Here is a 16,884-nt window from a genome sequence, read left to right on the forward strand (position 1 = left end):
CCTGAAGACATCGCTGTTGCCTGCTACCACGACCGAACACTTTGACCCAGGACCCAGTAGATAGCTCCTGATCAAAAGGATGAAAAATGTGGAACAGAACATCAAATTCTTATGGAAACCTGACTTACTGGACCCATCAAGATCGGGAAAGCCCCAAATCGTCTCTAAAGCATGTAGAAGAGTTTGAAGAGGCACAGAGAGGACGAGTTAGCGGGGGAGGAGCAGTAAGGGCAGAGACAGGACAGCGACACAAGTGGAAGCACGTAACCAGTGGCGCTTATCTGCACATGGAGAGACTGTCGGGTGGCTGTGCCATACGTGACAACAGCAATACAACTCCACAGGCCATTCTCTCCTCTCGTTCTTTTTGATGTACGACTGAAGGCTGCTACAGTTTACCCCTTCTTTTTCTCCAGGGGAAAGGGAGAGAGAGAGACCGGTCTGATGTGGCGTCACCCTGACAACTGAGCTTAAAAAGACTCAAAAGCCGACTGTGGCAGCAACTGTACAGTACTGCTTGACTTGGCCTGAACTGTGAAATGGTCCATGTCTGGATTAGCTCCTGGTAAAACAGTTTGGGAAAAAGGACAATCGGTGGACATAAATCTGTGAAAAAAGACCCCCAAGCCAACCCATGATCATTTTTAGTAATGTTGTAAGTGCACTGTGATATAAGTGCACTATTCTATGAAACAACTCACTTGGACTGGTAAGGAGTGAGGCTGGCAATGGGCACCACTTTGGCCTGTGTGCCCCCAGGAGTGCTCCCCAGACTGGTACCTCCACCAGGTTTTCCAAAGATCTTGGAGGCACCGTAAGCCTTAGGTGCAGTGGAACCTTGAACATAAACAGACAGGATAATCCATTATTCTACTTAGCTTTGATAATAACTTCTGCAAAAAAGGCAATTACAGACGTGCCACTGCGGAAATTGTGCCAAGAGAGAAGCAAAGTTTTGCTTTCTTTTCTTTTACGATCCCTGAGACCTGAAGGTCAACTCCGGACTGCAGCAGGAGGCTAGGATACCACCCAGAGCCCCGGGGGGCAGGCACGCAGAAGCTCACTAGGGCGTTTGCCCGACATCAAGACCCTGTGGCCCGACATCAAGACCCTGGTGATGCCGTCAGGGGTCCACGCCTCCTAAACGTTCCTCTTACGCCAGTGGGCAAGATAGCCAAGGACAGGGGAGAAAAAATATCAACCTCTGTCTGGCAAATCAGTAGTCACCTAATTAAAAAAAAACAACACCAAAAAAGCAAGAGGGAAGACCAAGAGATAAAAGCTATGTCCTTGGACGGACCACTTAAGTCAAAGGACACATACTACAAATCAACTCAAAACCGCCCAGGAAGATCCCCGTGCTCAGTAGGTGTACAGGTCCGAAACACGTACCGAACGAGGCCTACCAGGATTGGGTTACTGGGCTGGGGCCCAAAACTCAAAGCACGTAGGCAGGTGGCAAGGGTGCCCCCTTCTGCCTCCTTCACCTGTGCCGATGCGGCTATCATCCAAGAACGGAGGGAAAAGCCTATTCCAGACGAATTCCTCTCTACGAGACTGTTTCCGTAAAGCTTCACGCTCCAAATCAAGAAAATTTAGTTCAATGATATTTACCTCAAATACAAAAAAACCCTCAGAATGGAGTATAGTTAAAAATGTAAATTTATCCAGCACTTACTTACGGAGTTTCTGTGGCATGCACCACACTATTGTAGATTGACAGCACTTAGTCAAACAATCTGTTATTTTGGCCAGAGGGAGCGGCTTTTAGATAATCTACCACACTTACCTTAGAGAATTCATTTCACTACCCCTCCCCCCCTTTATCAGACATAATTTGAGAGCTGTGTATCAACAGAGACACTTATAAAGGCAGAGAGACACTAGCTAGGGAAGCAGTAGGGAAAGGCCCATGTCCGGAAGGTTTCACAGAAAACATCAGTGAGTGCAGGATCGTGCAAAACAACTAATACTTGAGGTTCTCATGTGAGGCCGCACCAGAAAAAAAATGGACTTCTAAAAATAAACCTAACCAATACCACCAATCATTATTTTCACAAATGACTTCTCAGATGAAACGATTCCTAAGCAAAGGAATGATTCAGTACCGGCTGCAGCGGAAGTTAAGGGCAGAAACTCATCCATGAAAGAGAAGCAGAGCCCATGACCAATATAAATACGGTCTCCAAGCAAACAACAAATACCCCCAGAGAGCCCCCAACAGGAAACTTGGAGAGAGATGAGCCAGATTTAATAAGCAAGAATTTGAAAAGCCTGCAATTCACAGAAAGCCAGAGGAGCGCAAACCTAGAGGTGTGAGCAACTGCCATCAGAGCACACGGGAGCAAATGAAGGGAAGGAGAGAGAGTGGAGCACATCCTGCCCACCAAGCCCTGAGGACGGCATTCCCGCGCAGAGCAGCCAATGCACAGAGGACCATAGGGCCAGCCCCACCACAAGACACAACATCCCTCACTGATCCACAGTGCTATGGGAGACAACACTGGAGACACAGCACTGGAATAGTGGCCAATCTGGCCCACCACACCAAGGCAAAACAGAACAGCAAGGGGAACAGAGCAACGAAGTCCCCAGGAGAATACCAGAAATACTTTGGGGCCAGGGCATGGCACTCCATCAGACTGACCAGAAAACATTCCTAAAGGTCAACAAACAGACCTTGAACTATTTACAGGCTTTTCTCTCTCTTTTTTGGTCATTGTTTTGTTGTTTTTTTCTTTTGCTGTATTGCTTTCTTGTTTTTGTGCATATTATTATCTCTGCATGTCTATGTAGACAGGATAGGCAGAATAAACAATTCTGGAGTAGAAAACAACAGAACAGATGGTTGGAGGGTTGGGGGGGAAATGGGAGTGGGGGAGGAGGAAGGAAGTGGGTGTTAACAAACCCAGGGATAAGGGAACAACAAGTGATCTAAAATTGATGGCAAAGAGGGTGTAGAAGACCGGGTAGGGCTTGATCAAGGGTAATATAGCTGAGAGGAATTACTGAAACCCCAAATGAAGGCTGTACATGAAAGTGGGACAAAAGGAAAATAACAGGAAATAGAGGAAAGAACTAGGAGGCAAAGGGTATTTACAGAGGCCCAAAATACAGGCAAGTACATAGGCAAATATATTTATATATTATGATGGGGAAATAGATCTACATACCTATATTTAGAGGTCTAGTGTTAAAGTAGCAGATGGACATTGGGCCTCTACTCAAGTACTCCCTCAATGCAAGAACACTTTGTTCCATTACCCTGGCATTCCATGATGCTCACTTTCCTGACACAATTGCTGAAGACAAAGCAGGGGTATAAGCAAATGTGGTGAAGAAAGCTGATGGTGCCCGGCTATCAAAAGATAGAGTCTAGGGTCTTAAAGGCTTGAAGATAAACAAGCAGCCATCTAGTTCAGAAGCAACAAAGTTCACATGGAAGAAGCACACCAGTCTGTGTGATCATGAGATGTCGAGAAACAGGTATCAGTATTCAAAAACTCAGAACAAAAAAATAATTATCGTTGTGCATGAAGGTGAGTGTGGAATGGAGAACCAAAGCCCATCTGTAGGCAACTGGACACCCCCTTACAGAAGGGTCGTTGGGAGAAGAGCCAGTCAGGGAGCAGTGTAGAACCAATGAAACATACAACTTTCCTTTAGCTTTTACTGCTTCTCCCCTGTCCCCCACTATCATGACCCCAATTCTACCTTACAGATCTGGCTAGACTAGAGCATGTACATGGGTACAGATCAGAGCTTGCAACAGGGAATTCAGGGCAGATTAACCCCTCGGGATACTATTAAGAGTAGCCATACCAGGAGGGGAAGGGGAAGGTGGGGACAGAAAGGGGGAACAGATCACAATGATCTACATATAAGCCCCTCCCAGGGGGGTGGACAACAGAAAAGTGGGTGAAGAGAAGCATCGGTCAGTGTAAGACATAAAAAAAATGATTTATATATTATCAAGGGTTTATGAGGAAGGGGGGAATGGGGAGGGAGGGAAAAATGAGAAGCTGATAGCAAGGGCTCAAGTAGAAAGCACATGTTTTGAGAATGAGGCTGGCAACAAATGTACAAATGTGCTTGACACAATGGATGGATGGATGGATTGTGGTAAGAGTTTAAGAGCCCCCAATAAAATGATAAGACAAAAAAGATAAAACTATCCATGGAAAAGGCTTTTCATTTATAAATTCAAGAAAGAAGAAAATGTTCTAAAATTTACTGTGGTTGCACAACCCTTCTTCACACGACTGGCCTGCTGACTGACGCGTATGCTACGTGAACTACACGCCGATTAAAACACGCCATTCACGCTGACTTTAAAAAGGCATATTCCAGGAACCCAAGCGGAAGGCGAATTTTGAGAATGACGAGGGCAACGAATGTATAAGGACGCTTTACTCAATTGCTGTATGTATGGATTGTGCTAAGAGTTGTATGAGCCCCAATAAAATGACTTAAAAAAAAAAAGGCATATTGCTGAGAATCTTTGAAAGACCACCCTTCTGCCAATCACACACCTTTACAGCCAGAGTTGTAATTATTCTTTGCAAGAAACCAATCTAGCATGAGTGGCATTTTGAAATTTTTCTTCAGCCCCAGATTAAATTTCTAAACATTATTCAAAAGCCAGGACCAACACCTGTCCTCTGTCCAGAGGCAGCCTTACCCACTCCTGAACTCCCATTCTGCTGCTGGGGTTTGCTGGTTGGTGGACTGGCTGCTGAGACAGGGGCAGGGACTGCTTGCTGCTGCTGCCCGTGACCTGAAATCAAAAGGGAGAAGCTGTAAGTGCCAGTCAGTCGGGGTGAAGGATGTAAACGTAAATAGCAGCACTATTCTGAGACAGGAGAAAATGTTGGGGTTGTCAAAGGCTCTCACCGGCGGCCAGAATTCATGCTCAGGCTTTAATTGCGTGCACTGGATGTGCGGAGAGTTCACTTTTTGTTTTCACTACATTAAAGGTTGGGTCCATTTACCTTTCACCTGCTTCTAATGGATACTTTTCAGTTTTAATAAGGTTCTTCCCTAAAGCCTCGCCCATTCCTCCTGCCTGAACCTGCAATAAAGGCACTGGGCTGAATCTGTGACATTCCGGCTATTTCCATAGCAACAAATCGATGGCATCAACAGAAGGGCGCGTTTGTGGCGGGATCTATCAGAAGTAAAAGCTGGCGGTAAGAAGAACCTAAAAGCTGTTCAATTGTCTCTGAAGTGCTCCTGCTTCAAAGGAAATGGCGACACGCAGAAAGGATGCTACCCTTTCCCACCCAAACAAAGCCACCGTATTCTGCAACTGACAGCTGGTGGAAAATAAGAGCGGAGAGATTCTGAGGTGCCGTGAAGTGCGAGTGCACGGTCCCAGCAGGGAGAGATGAGAACAGAGTGCAGTAGCAGGTGTGTCACGGAAACAGGAAGATTAAAGAGAGATGAGGGGAAACGAACAGGACTCTCAAACAGAAAACAGGAAACACTGTAAGAGCATATATCTGCCCCTCACCCTTTACACCAGGGGTCCTCAAACTGCGGCCCACTGAGGACACTTATCCAGCCTGCCGGGTGTTTTTGCCCCGTTTAAAAAAAATTATTTTATTAGGGGCTCATACAACTCTTCACAATCCGTACATACGGCAATTGTGTCCAGCACATTCATACATATGTTGCCACCATCATTCTCAAAACACCTGCTTTCTACTTGAGCCCTTGGTATCAGCTCATTTTTCACCTCCCTCCCCGTTCCCCTCCCCCTGAACCCTTGATAATTTATAAATTATTATTTTATCATATCTTACACGATCCAACGTCTTCTCCGCTGTCTGTCCCCCAGGGAGGAGGTTATATGTAGACCTTGTCATCTGTTCCCCCTTTCTCCCTCACCTTCCCTCCACCCTCCTGATATCGCCACTCTCACCACTGGTCCTGAGGGGTCATCTGTCCTGTATTCCCTGTGTTTCCAGTTCCTATCATGCCAGTGTACATCCTCCGGTCCAGCCGGATATGTAAGGTAGAATTGGGATCATGATAGTGGGGGGGGGAGCATTTAAGAACTAGAGGAAAATTGTATATTTCATCGTTGCTACACTGCACTCTGACTGGCTCGTCACCTCCCCACAGCCCTTCTGAAAGGGATGTCCAATTTCCCCCAGATGGGCCCTGGGTCCCCACTCTTCATCCCCACCCTATGATTTTTTTTTGGGGGGGGTGTCTTTGATGCCTGATCCCTTTGACACCTTGTCATCTCATAGGCCGGTGTGCTTCTTCCATAAGGGCTTTGTTTTTTCTCAGGTAGATGCCCCTTGTTTATCTCCCAGCCTGTGGGACCCCAGATTCTAAATATTTTAACAGCTGGGAACCATCAGCTTTCTTCACCACATTTGCCTATGCACCCGCTTTGTCTTCATGTTCCTGTCAGGGTAGGCTGGTGTGCTTCTTCTGTGTGGGCTTTCTTGTTTCTTAGCTAGATGGCCGCCTGATTGTCTTCAAGCCTTTAAGACCCCAGATGCTATATCATTTGATAGCCGGGCACCATCAGCTTTCTTCACCACTTTTACTTATGCACCCACTTTGTCCTCAGTGATCTAGTCAGGACAGGCTGGTGTGACAGGCTGGTGTGCTACTTCCATGTGGGTTTTGTTGTCCCTCAGCTAGATGGCTGCTTGTTTATCTTCAGGTCTTTAAGACTTCAGGTGCTATATCTTTTGGTAGCCGGGCACCATCAGCTTTCTTCACCACATTTGCTTGTGCACCCATTGTCTTGAGCGATTGTGCCAGGCAGGTGAGCATCTCAGACTGCCGAATTGTTAGAACAGTGTTCTTGTGTTGAGGGAGTACCCGTATTGCTTTTTTCTTCAAAGTAAGATGTGTGCATAGGAATTTGTTCGTAGTTTTTTTTAAACTATAGACTGGCCCTCCAAAGGGTCTGAGGGACAGTGAACTGGCCCCTGTTTAAAAAGTTTGAGGACCCCTGCTTTACACCAATGTATAAGAAGTTAAAAAATGTTTAACTTGCAAAATACACTTCATTTTTTAAAATTATAGGCATATGTAATTTACTTTTGTGGTTGGCATGGAAGGTAGACGTCAACCTCCTGGCTGGGCGGTCTGACACCAGTGCTACCAATAACCCCAAGGGGCACAAACACTACGCTTGGTTCTAACTGCAAGTTCAGGGGACTCATTTCTTTGAGGAGTCTCCCAAGAAAGGTCTGGTGATCTACTTAAAAACAAACCAAAAAATCACCTACTGCAAACCCTGTGGAGCCCAGTTGTACTGGCACACTCAAGCTGGTTTGCCTTGAGTCAGAATGGATTCAATAGCAACAGGGAAGGGCGCAATTTACACCCCGCCACCCACTGCTGCCGAGATGATTCAGACTCATGCTGACTCTATGCAGGGTTGCCAAAGCTGTAAAGTCTCATCTTTCTTCCACAGAGTGGCTAGTGGGTTTGAACTGTAGACCTTGGGGTTAACAGTCCAAGTATTCAACAGTTCCACCAGGTCTCCTGAAAGCCTACAGCACCCAGTACTGCCAGGTGGTCTCCCATCCAAGTACTAACCAGGCCGACCTTTAACTCTGGAGATCAGACAAGATTAGGCACGTTCAGGGTGGTATGGCCGCACACATTTATAACAGAGGAAAACAAATTCCAAGTGAATTAATACAGTAAATGTTTAAAAGCCAGACAATACGAAAGACAGAAACACCACACACTCAATAAACCCACTTCCATTGAGCTGATTCTGACTCACAGTGACCCTACAAGACAGTCGAACTGCCCCTGTGCGTTTCTGAGACTATAACTTTATATGGGGTACAAAGCCCCTTCTTTCTCCTACAGAGCAGCTGGTGGTTTCAAACTGCTGACCTTGTGGTGAAGCAGCCTAACACATAACCCACTCACTAGGCCACCAGGGCTAGTTGTGCAGAACATGGTATAGCTTTAAAAAAAAGTCTTAGAGAACGGAAATGATGGGCACTGCTGGAGAAGAGCCGCACCAGTTGCCCATTCCTGCTGGTTTCCCCAGGCCCGCCTCCAATGGACAAGTTCCACAGGCTTAACTAACTCACTGCTGTCACTACAACTCTTAACTGCCACAGCCAAATGAGCGTTCGCTGTGCCATTAAGAGTAAAATAAATTTAGCATAAAATTAGAAAGGTTAAAGAGAATCGTTTATTATTTAGTTCTTCCTATGGAGAGAAAAATGGCGAGACCTTATTTACATAGAAAATAAGAGCTGAGGTTGACAATCAAATCTGTGTGTTCTTTTTAGCGATTCCATTATCTCTGCATTTACAAAGTGTCACATGAAATTGCAGGGTAGAATTGCTCTTCTTTGACAATGCGTCGTGAAGGAATGTTTTGAAATTCTACAGTGAACCTCTTTAAGTCAGTGGGGAAAAGATGAATTACTCTGTAAATGGTATTGGGACTAAGTGGCTGGAAGGAAATACGACGATCTCTACCTGCTTCATGAAATATATTCATCAGAAAGACTTAAATCTTCAAAAATACACAAACCCCCGTGTTTCACATGCTGCATGCAGTCCGGCGATCACTGGCGTCAGACTGAAAGACGCACATACGGCATGCTTACGCCTCCAATTATACCCTCCAACACCAACTGCTGTCAAGTTGATTCCAACACACGGAGCCTCCATGTGAAAAGTTTCTGTGGCTGGTTTTATGGAATCAGACCGCCAGGTCTTTCTCTGAGATACCCCTGGATGGACTTGAACTGTCAACTCTTGGGTTAGCAGCCAAGCATGCTAACTATCTGCAAGCCACATTAATGGCAGCAACTCTGGGGGAACGTGCGCCATGTGCCAGGTGCAGGGAAGGCTAAGTGCATTGCACTCACCTGTGCTGTCTCTCGTTACCTGGCATTTCACATTTACGTCAGTGGCCAAAAATCTACTCTTCAACTATTTTGAGCATTAACGGCATCTATCTGGCAGGAACCTACGCCAAGGCCTCTATCAGTACTCTGGGGCATACTATTACCCTGCTGGGAAGGTGGTGTGTGTGTCTTACTGAGGTAATGGATGGAGTAGGCTGCCCACGGGTGGTGGGTTGACGGTGATGACAACGGTGATTGAGGCAGCAAGTGTCAAGGTGGACTCTTGGGGACGGGGAGAAGTGGGATCCCAGGGTCTGGCCTCAGCAGGGCTGGGTCAAGGTGAGGGCAAGGCAGAACAGCAGGATCCAGGAGTGGGCAGTGGCAGCTGCAATGTTAATGTCCAGGGCAGAGGCCAGGCCTGGCTGGTCTGTCTCTGAGGATGCGCTGGCTTGATTCTCAAGGAGACATTCGGGGGAGGCGCAGGGTCACTTAGGAGAGCTAGGGGTGCTTAGGCTGGCAGGAGGACCCAGCAGGCTGCAGATACCACCCCTGCCACACTCAGGCCCTTCTGCCTGTACTCCTCTGCCCTGACAAAGCCACCAGAACATTTTGGGGTTGAGGGATGACCTGGGGCCACCCACATTGAAAATACAGTGAGGCTAGGAGTATGGTGGAGACCTGGGGAAGGAACTTGGGCCTCCTTACAAGACTGAGCGTCCCGAGAACCCCCCAACCCCGTGGAGGTGGTAGGTGACTTCAGCAGGAGTAAAGGGGGACATACACAGGACAGAGGAGGGGCTGAAGTGGAAGGTCAGCCTTGATTTTCCCATTATACCGATTTCTGCCAAACAACCTGTCTCTGGATCCTATGTCAACAGGAGAGGAGTGGGTAAAATCCATCGAAGCTCCAGCCTGAGGGTAGAGATACTATTCCCGAATGCCAGGTGAAAAAAAAAACAGAAGTCAAGTTTCTTGCCCAGGGTCACACAGTTAGGAAGTTTCAGACCCAGTTCTTACTGGATCCACCCACTTCGCTGCCATCAACTCAATTTTTAATTAACATTTAATTCCAGCAGCCCAAACTCTGATTCTAGAGAACCTAATAACCATATATCTGGTAATTAGGAAAGTGACGAACACCCTTACAAGAGCAATCCTTTACCTTCTGCTCTGGACCACATTTGCAAATCTGGCAGAGAAGACCAGGGGTCGTCCTGAACCATGTGGATGGCCTGGATCCTAGCGCATCCCAAGAGGAACAGCTGCCCTTCAATTTCATGCACAGCAACCCAGAGGCTAACCAGGTCTTGGAGAAATCCATCTGCAGCGAAATACACATCTTCCTGCAAATTAAAATTCTGCCCCACAGCAGGAATGCAGAGACTCAACTTCTGATCAGCGGCTGGTTCGTGCCAGCTGTTAGTCAAATCATTCCAACTCGATGGATCAAGGGCACGATTTCTGGACTCTTTCACTCTAGCTTCAGAGCTCTGACCCCGGAGGCAAACAACAGACTAGTACGCACACCCATCGTTTCGATTATCGTTAGAATGGCAAGTGAAAGCCACCAGCAGAGAAAACCCAGCAAACAGACAGCGGAGCGCACGGTATGACAAAAACTCAGTCTCTGCCGGTACACACTTCCCTGCCAACCACTATTAAAGAGCGTACAAAGAGACTTAACCTAATACTTTTCATTTCCTATTGGCAGAAACGGAATAGAATTAGACCAAAAAAACTCACTATCTTTTGATAATGCGCAATCCTAACAGATCAGTATCATGTAAGAAATTTAAGTCCAATAAATATGGTTAGAAGCGTATAGCTACATAAGGCTAATACACACTGACAAAAATACATAACTCACTAATATTGTATTAAACACAGACTACTTGAAGTTTTTCACATTTTAAAATCCTACAACCTTTATTTGTGGTCTACAAAACGTTCCATGTGCATTTTTGGAATTCCTCTTATTTGTGTAACGAACTTGACCAACTTAATTTAACTGGTTACGCCTGCTCTGTAGTAGGCTTTCGCACAGATACTGGAAGGATACAAATCCATTAGAGTTCCCTACCCACTGAGGTTGGCCTCCTCACTTTCAAGACGGAAAATTAGAAACCATTTCTGTGAAATACAATGTATGGCAGCCATCACTGCAGCAAAGCTATTTCCATGGCTGGCCAGAGTAACAATGTATTATTGATCTGGTTACAATGAAACTCAATAGCAAATAATCCCAACAGCCACGTCCTCTCTCATCCCTCTGCTCTTAACAGACCCTGAAGAAAGGGAGGGAGGGGGCAGTGGGCTGGGAATTCAGACAGCCTGAGCTTTACAGTTCTGACCCCAAGCAGTAATTAGCCCTCAACCTTTCCCTCTCCATCTGTATCTCAAACAACCTTGGGTCCTAAAACACAAAATGCCCAAAGCCACTACTCAATTAAATACAAAGTAAAAAAGTAACACTCAAAGACTGATCAAAGGTGATATAGAGTAGGGTCTAGGCACCTATCTCCCTACCCCCACTCCACCCAATATTTCACACAGACGCTAGGAGTTTCTTTTGTTCTCCTTGCTAAAAGCGGAGAATGGGAGAACCAATGAGCTCATTTTAACAAAACCTCACGACTGTAAAATACATGCATGTTCCAGTGCACCGTTTTAGAACTTTACCCGAACAGGCTCCAGCTTTTCATTTTCAATTCGAAGCATTGAAGTTACAACGATTTCTGTGGGCATAAAAAATACCTAGAAGATTCCATTTCTGGGAGGAATGTGACGAGGGCCTAGTCCCAAATCTTCCTACTTATCCTTAAAAAAGTCTAAAGAGCAACGGAATAAATTACCTCACATACCCACATATAAACAAAAGACCGTTTAAATCAAACTAGAAAGCAGAAAAATCCCACAAACCCTAAGTCACATGGAAGGGAAGCAGAAAACACTACGAATCATGAACCACAGTAAGTGGTGCCGACTATCAAAAGATACATTGCCTGGGGTCTTAAAGGCTTGAAGACAAACAAGCGGCCATCTAGCTGAGAAGCAACAAAGCCCACATGGAAGAAGCACACCAGCCTGTGCAATCATGGGGCGTCAGTAGGATCAGGTATCAGGCATTAAAGACCCAGAACAAAAAATCGTATCTTTGTGAATGAGCAGGAGTGCGGAGTGGAGACCCAAAGTCCATCTGTAGACAATTGGACATCCCCTTACAGAAAGAGACAAGTCAGTCAGGGTGCAGTATAGCACCGATGAAACACACAACTTTCCTCTAGTTCTTTAATGCTTCTTCCCCCCACCTCCCTGCCACTGTCATAACCCCAATTCTACCTTACAAATCCGGCTAGACCAGAGCATGTACATGGGTACAGATCAGAGCTAGACATACAGGGAACCCGGGACAGTTAAACCCCTCAGTACTAATACTGAGAGTAGCCATACCAGAAGGGGAAGGGGAAGGTGGGGGGATAAAGGGGGAACAGAATACAATGATCTACATATAACCCCCTCCCAGGGGGATGGACAACAGAAAAGTGGGTGAAGAGAAACATCGGTCAGTGTAAGACATGAAAAAATATTAACAATTTATAAATTATCAATGGTTCATGAGGGAGCGATGGAGCATGGGGGAAGGAGGGGAAAAATGAGAAGCTGATACCAAGGGCTCAAGTAGAAAGCAGATGTTTTGGGAATGATGAGAGTAACAAATGCACAAATGTGCTTGACACGGTGGATGGATGGATGTGTGGATTGTGATAAGTGCTGTAAGAGCCCCATTTAAAAAAGGAATAAAGCTGGGTGGGGGGGGGGTGAGGAGATAAAATCAAACCCACTAAGAGCAGTCACCTATAGAGGGCAGCATTGGGTGCGACCAGGATGGGAGGAGGCAGGGGTAGGATTCGACCCACAGGGACCCTGTAGGTTTTCCAGGGCTGCGACTCTTAACAGGAGCAGAAAGAGGCATCCATGTCTAAACAGACATTTTCATAGTCTCAACTTCTGAAATCGCGTGAAACATATACTTATTGCAAAATTAAAATTAGTATAGATGAAAGCAGACGTCTGATTATGTTCCGTTTATTTCTATTTTTAAGCATTATGCTAGCTTTCACAAACAAGCCTGCCAACGTGAAGTAACGTCCATGCATACTCAAAAGAGCCACTCACCTCAACTCTTTTCAAACACACGTTTCGCCCCGGCAAGAACTTTGGCTTGAGGGCTGGTGGGAGAAGGTCGGGGTGCAAGGTAAAACGCCCTCCCCTGGGGATTGGGGGCACTGGGTTCTCACTTCTAGAAGCAGTTCACTTGGGGTAAGTCACTTCACCACCTCATTCGCTTCATCTTCCTCCTGGCTAGACGTGACCGCTATCTAAGACAGTCCCTTTCCTCTTTAGCATTCTGCACCCACGTTCCGCTGGGGCGCAGGCCAGAGCATCAGCCTGGCTCCTTCCCATCCATTACTCTTCCCAGGCAGAGGCCAGGGCCAGCTTCCAGGTCGCAGAACAGTTTGCCTCCAGCTCAGGAATGACTGGGAGTAACCGACTGAGCTTTAAGCAACAACCCTCCAAATACTATCAAAAGTTAAGGGTCGGTTGAAGCAGTTTATATTAAGACAGTGCACCAGTGCTTCCGGGGAAATCACCCAAGCACCGTTTCCTAACAGAGACGGTTAATTTTAACACGGGCAGGGAGCTCAAAAAGAAAGAAAAAAAAACCTACTTAATTTCCTACTGAGTAATCTTTCGGGAAGGAGGAAATACACTGTGGAAGACTTCAAATAATACTTCATTTATGTTTTACTTACATAGTTCATATATGTAATTCTCAGCACAGACCTGGTGACCGATTTGCTCAAGATCAACTGCCGGACCCCCAGGGCTGCCAGTGCTCCTCTGAAGCGCAGCCACACGCCAGGGGCTGGAATTCGCTCAATGACACTGAAGGAGCATCACAAGCTCGTGGGAAATGGAGTCACACAGTGACGGCACTTCCCGTGAAATGTGTAAAGCTCGCCCATGTTTCCTTCAGCATCTTCACACTGACTAGTGGAAAGTCTGCTTGTTTTTGAAATGCCACATCCATCGTGAAAATAGTGAACACAAGACAAGCTAGAGAGTTTATTAAATTACAAAACTCCAAAAAACCATGCCAACTCATAGCAACCTTAGAGGACAGGGTTGAACTGCCCCGGTGAGCTTCCGAGACGGGAACTGTTTACAGAAGCAGAAAGCCCCACTGTTTCCCCACAGAGGGACTGGTGGTTTCGAACTGCACACCTGTCAGATCACAGCCCAATGCGCAACCACTGTGCCAACAGGGCTCCTTCCGTAAATGATAAAACCTAGCAAACAAGAGTATTCAATACAGGTCCTTATACAGGTGTCCTTCCCATAAACATGTCAGAAAAGCCTCTACATGTTCTCAGCGTCCACTCTTAGTAACTTCAGATCTACTTAAGACATTAGCTGTTAGTTAAAAGCAGAAGCAAGCCGTTTTTCTGATTAAGAGATTAATTGGAAAATTTTGAAACCATTTGAAAATATAGTTAGAACTTCCTTCATGTCATAAATACCTAACCAGATAGAAATCCCCATTTTATTGAACGGGAAAACAAGGATGCCTGAGCAGTCCCCTCATTGTGCTCTAGTCCATCAGATGTCAATCTGGCTCTCTCATTTGGGAAGTGAGAGAACAGAGTTGGAGAGAAGCGAAATTCTAATCTCATGCGATGTTAGGTCAATACAGAAAAGTCCAATCTGAAACTTCCACAGACAATAACACAGAGGTTTTATCTAGAAATATAAATACAGAAACTAAAGCAATACCCCTCAGAATTAAAAACAGATGGCCTCTAAACAGGAATAAAGGCCAAAGAAGAACAAGACAGGGGAATGCCATTGTGTTTGTTAGGTCTACACCTTGCAAAGATATTTTACAACGTGTTACACACGGAACAGGATGGATTAACAGAGACCAGATTTACTCTGCTGCCTGAAACAACAAAACGCCCGAGATACAATATGTAAACCAAACAAGTGTCAAGCCACTGGCCATGAAGTGATGATGAAGGACAGTGATGGCTGAGACACAGGAAACAAACTGCCTGGAGTATTCCTAGGTTGACAACACCTACTTGAAGCACCTCTGAGCTGACTCCTGAGAGTCTGGGGAGAGTTCTGCGGGCACAGAACCACTGAAGACGGAGTAGTACCGTTTGTTTCTTGAAAAATTTCAACATGATCCAGTTTCCATTTTGAATTCTTCCAATCCATTTAGCTGGCTCTATCCTCTTTATTTTTATTATTTTCGAGGCTTTCAATTTAAAACCTTAAAAGAAAATACACCTAGGATTTACTCTGGTATAAAAGGAGGCTCCAAGCCGTCTCTTATTATGACTCTCAGCCTTCTCTAAAAGAATTCTCTCTCTTGCTTAAAGTAATACACTTTTTGTTGCCCCTGATTCTCATTGTCCATTCTGTAAACTTACAAAGAAACTAACAATCATTAGTAATTGCACCACCAAGGGTTAATCACGATTACATAAGATGCTTCACTTCCCTGACCAGCAAGGTTAGGTTCCAAAGAAGGGGCCGGTACGTGAAAACGGGGATTATGCCAAAGTGAAGGGTGACCGCATCTGATCACAAAATGGAAGGTGACCACCTCGTTACAGAGCCGCCAAGCTCCTGAGCACCGTGGCCCAGCCAAAGCCAAGTGTAACCACAGCCATCAGTCAGGGGCCCCTCGTCTTGCACCCTGACATGCCTCACTGCCAGATGGACACTGTTCATCGGGGGGAAAATGGCATAGATTTTTTGGGGTGTTCCTGCAAAATGTTGAAAAATGAGATAGCTGGTAAGCGAGGGGTAGGTGCATACTCAACTCAACATGAATGTCTACTGAGTGCCAACTCCGCGTTGGACACCACGTGTAGACCATGAAACAAAACAAGTGGGGCACCGACTTCGTGGCCTTGACTCGTGCTGGAGCAATCAATGGATGACGTTAAAACCACTCCTGTGTCCTGTGTGACTGAGCAGGACACGCCATCTTTGTAAGGCCAAACTGAGTTGATTAGATGACACTGGACCAGGTCACCAAATTGTGTGGTAATCAACTAGGACCCTACTGTGAGCATCATTTGAACAGTGTACAAAACATCAAGGGTAATCATAAACAGTAACAACATCAATAACAAAAGCCTCCTAAGGGAGCAAGTGGCATCAATGTACAGGAGTCTAGGCTACAAGCCTCACACTTTTTTAAAAACAAAAATATGACAAACCTTAAGAAAATATTTTTCAAAAATTTAAGAAGAAAACACATTTCTGCACAACTTTTATTTTTAACATATCATACAAGGAATTGTAGGTTATGTGAAGTACGTCAATAAAATGTTAAAATTTGAAAAAAAAAATTTAAAGGGAGAATTATCAGGAGAAACGAGGAAAAGAGAATTCCTCCTTTTTAGTATGGCGGAAGAGAAAAAAAGAACAAACACATTTCCCACTAATATTATCCCAAGACATTTATTTTCCAGTCTACTGTAAGTGAGATGCTTTCTCACTGTATTCTCTTAACTCTCCCTTTTCTTCCAACAGCACAATGTGATTTCATCAGTATGGTGGGGAAAAAAGCACAGGCAAGTCACCTCATTCCTAGACCCCAAAATCATTACTGTTTTAAACAAATCAAACGGAATGCTAAAAGGCAGGAGTCCAGATCTATACTGAAGTATTCGATCGAGTTGTAGCAATCTATAAAAAGCATTTTACCTTCATTGTAAGGTACTGGATTGCCAATCTTTATCCCAACTGCTTCAGCCAACTTCAAAACATCCAACTCCATCAAAATAACAACTCTCCTATAAAAGCAAACAAATATAAACAAGTCAGATATAATAAAAATAAATAAATTCACAAGTCCTTTAGGCAAATGATAAGCTATTAAAAGCTTTCCCTTGAGGATCATTTTGATAAAACCACTTTCCTTTCTCAACGGGTTTTCACTGCTGAATATAAC

The 16,884-nt window shown here is 45.2% G+C and overlaps 1 protein-coding gene across 1 annotated transcript in view; it reads right to left on the minus strand.

Annotated features, from left to right (window-relative positions):
* Positions 1-16,884, minus strand: part of RPA1 (replication protein A1) — a 59,169-nt gene that overhangs the window by 15,155 nt on the left and 27,130 nt on the right. The window contains exons 5-7 of the mRNA XM_075561213.1: positions 16,638-16,726; positions 4,682-4,777; positions 702-837 (exon numbers count right to left, since the gene is read on the minus strand). Coding sequence (XP_075417328.1) covers positions 702-837; positions 4,682-4,777; positions 16,638-16,726 — 321 coding nt within the window. The remainder of the gene's footprint in view (positions 1-701; positions 838-4,681; positions 4,778-16,637; positions 16,727-16,884) is intronic.

This window comes from Tenrec ecaudatus, chromosome 10 (assembly GCF_050624435.1).
Source record: "Tenrec ecaudatus isolate mTenEca1 chromosome 10, mTenEca1.hap1, whole genome shotgun sequence".
Classification (NCBI taxonomy): domain Eukaryota; kingdom Metazoa; phylum Chordata; class Mammalia; order Afrosoricida; family Tenrecidae; genus Tenrec; species Tenrec ecaudatus.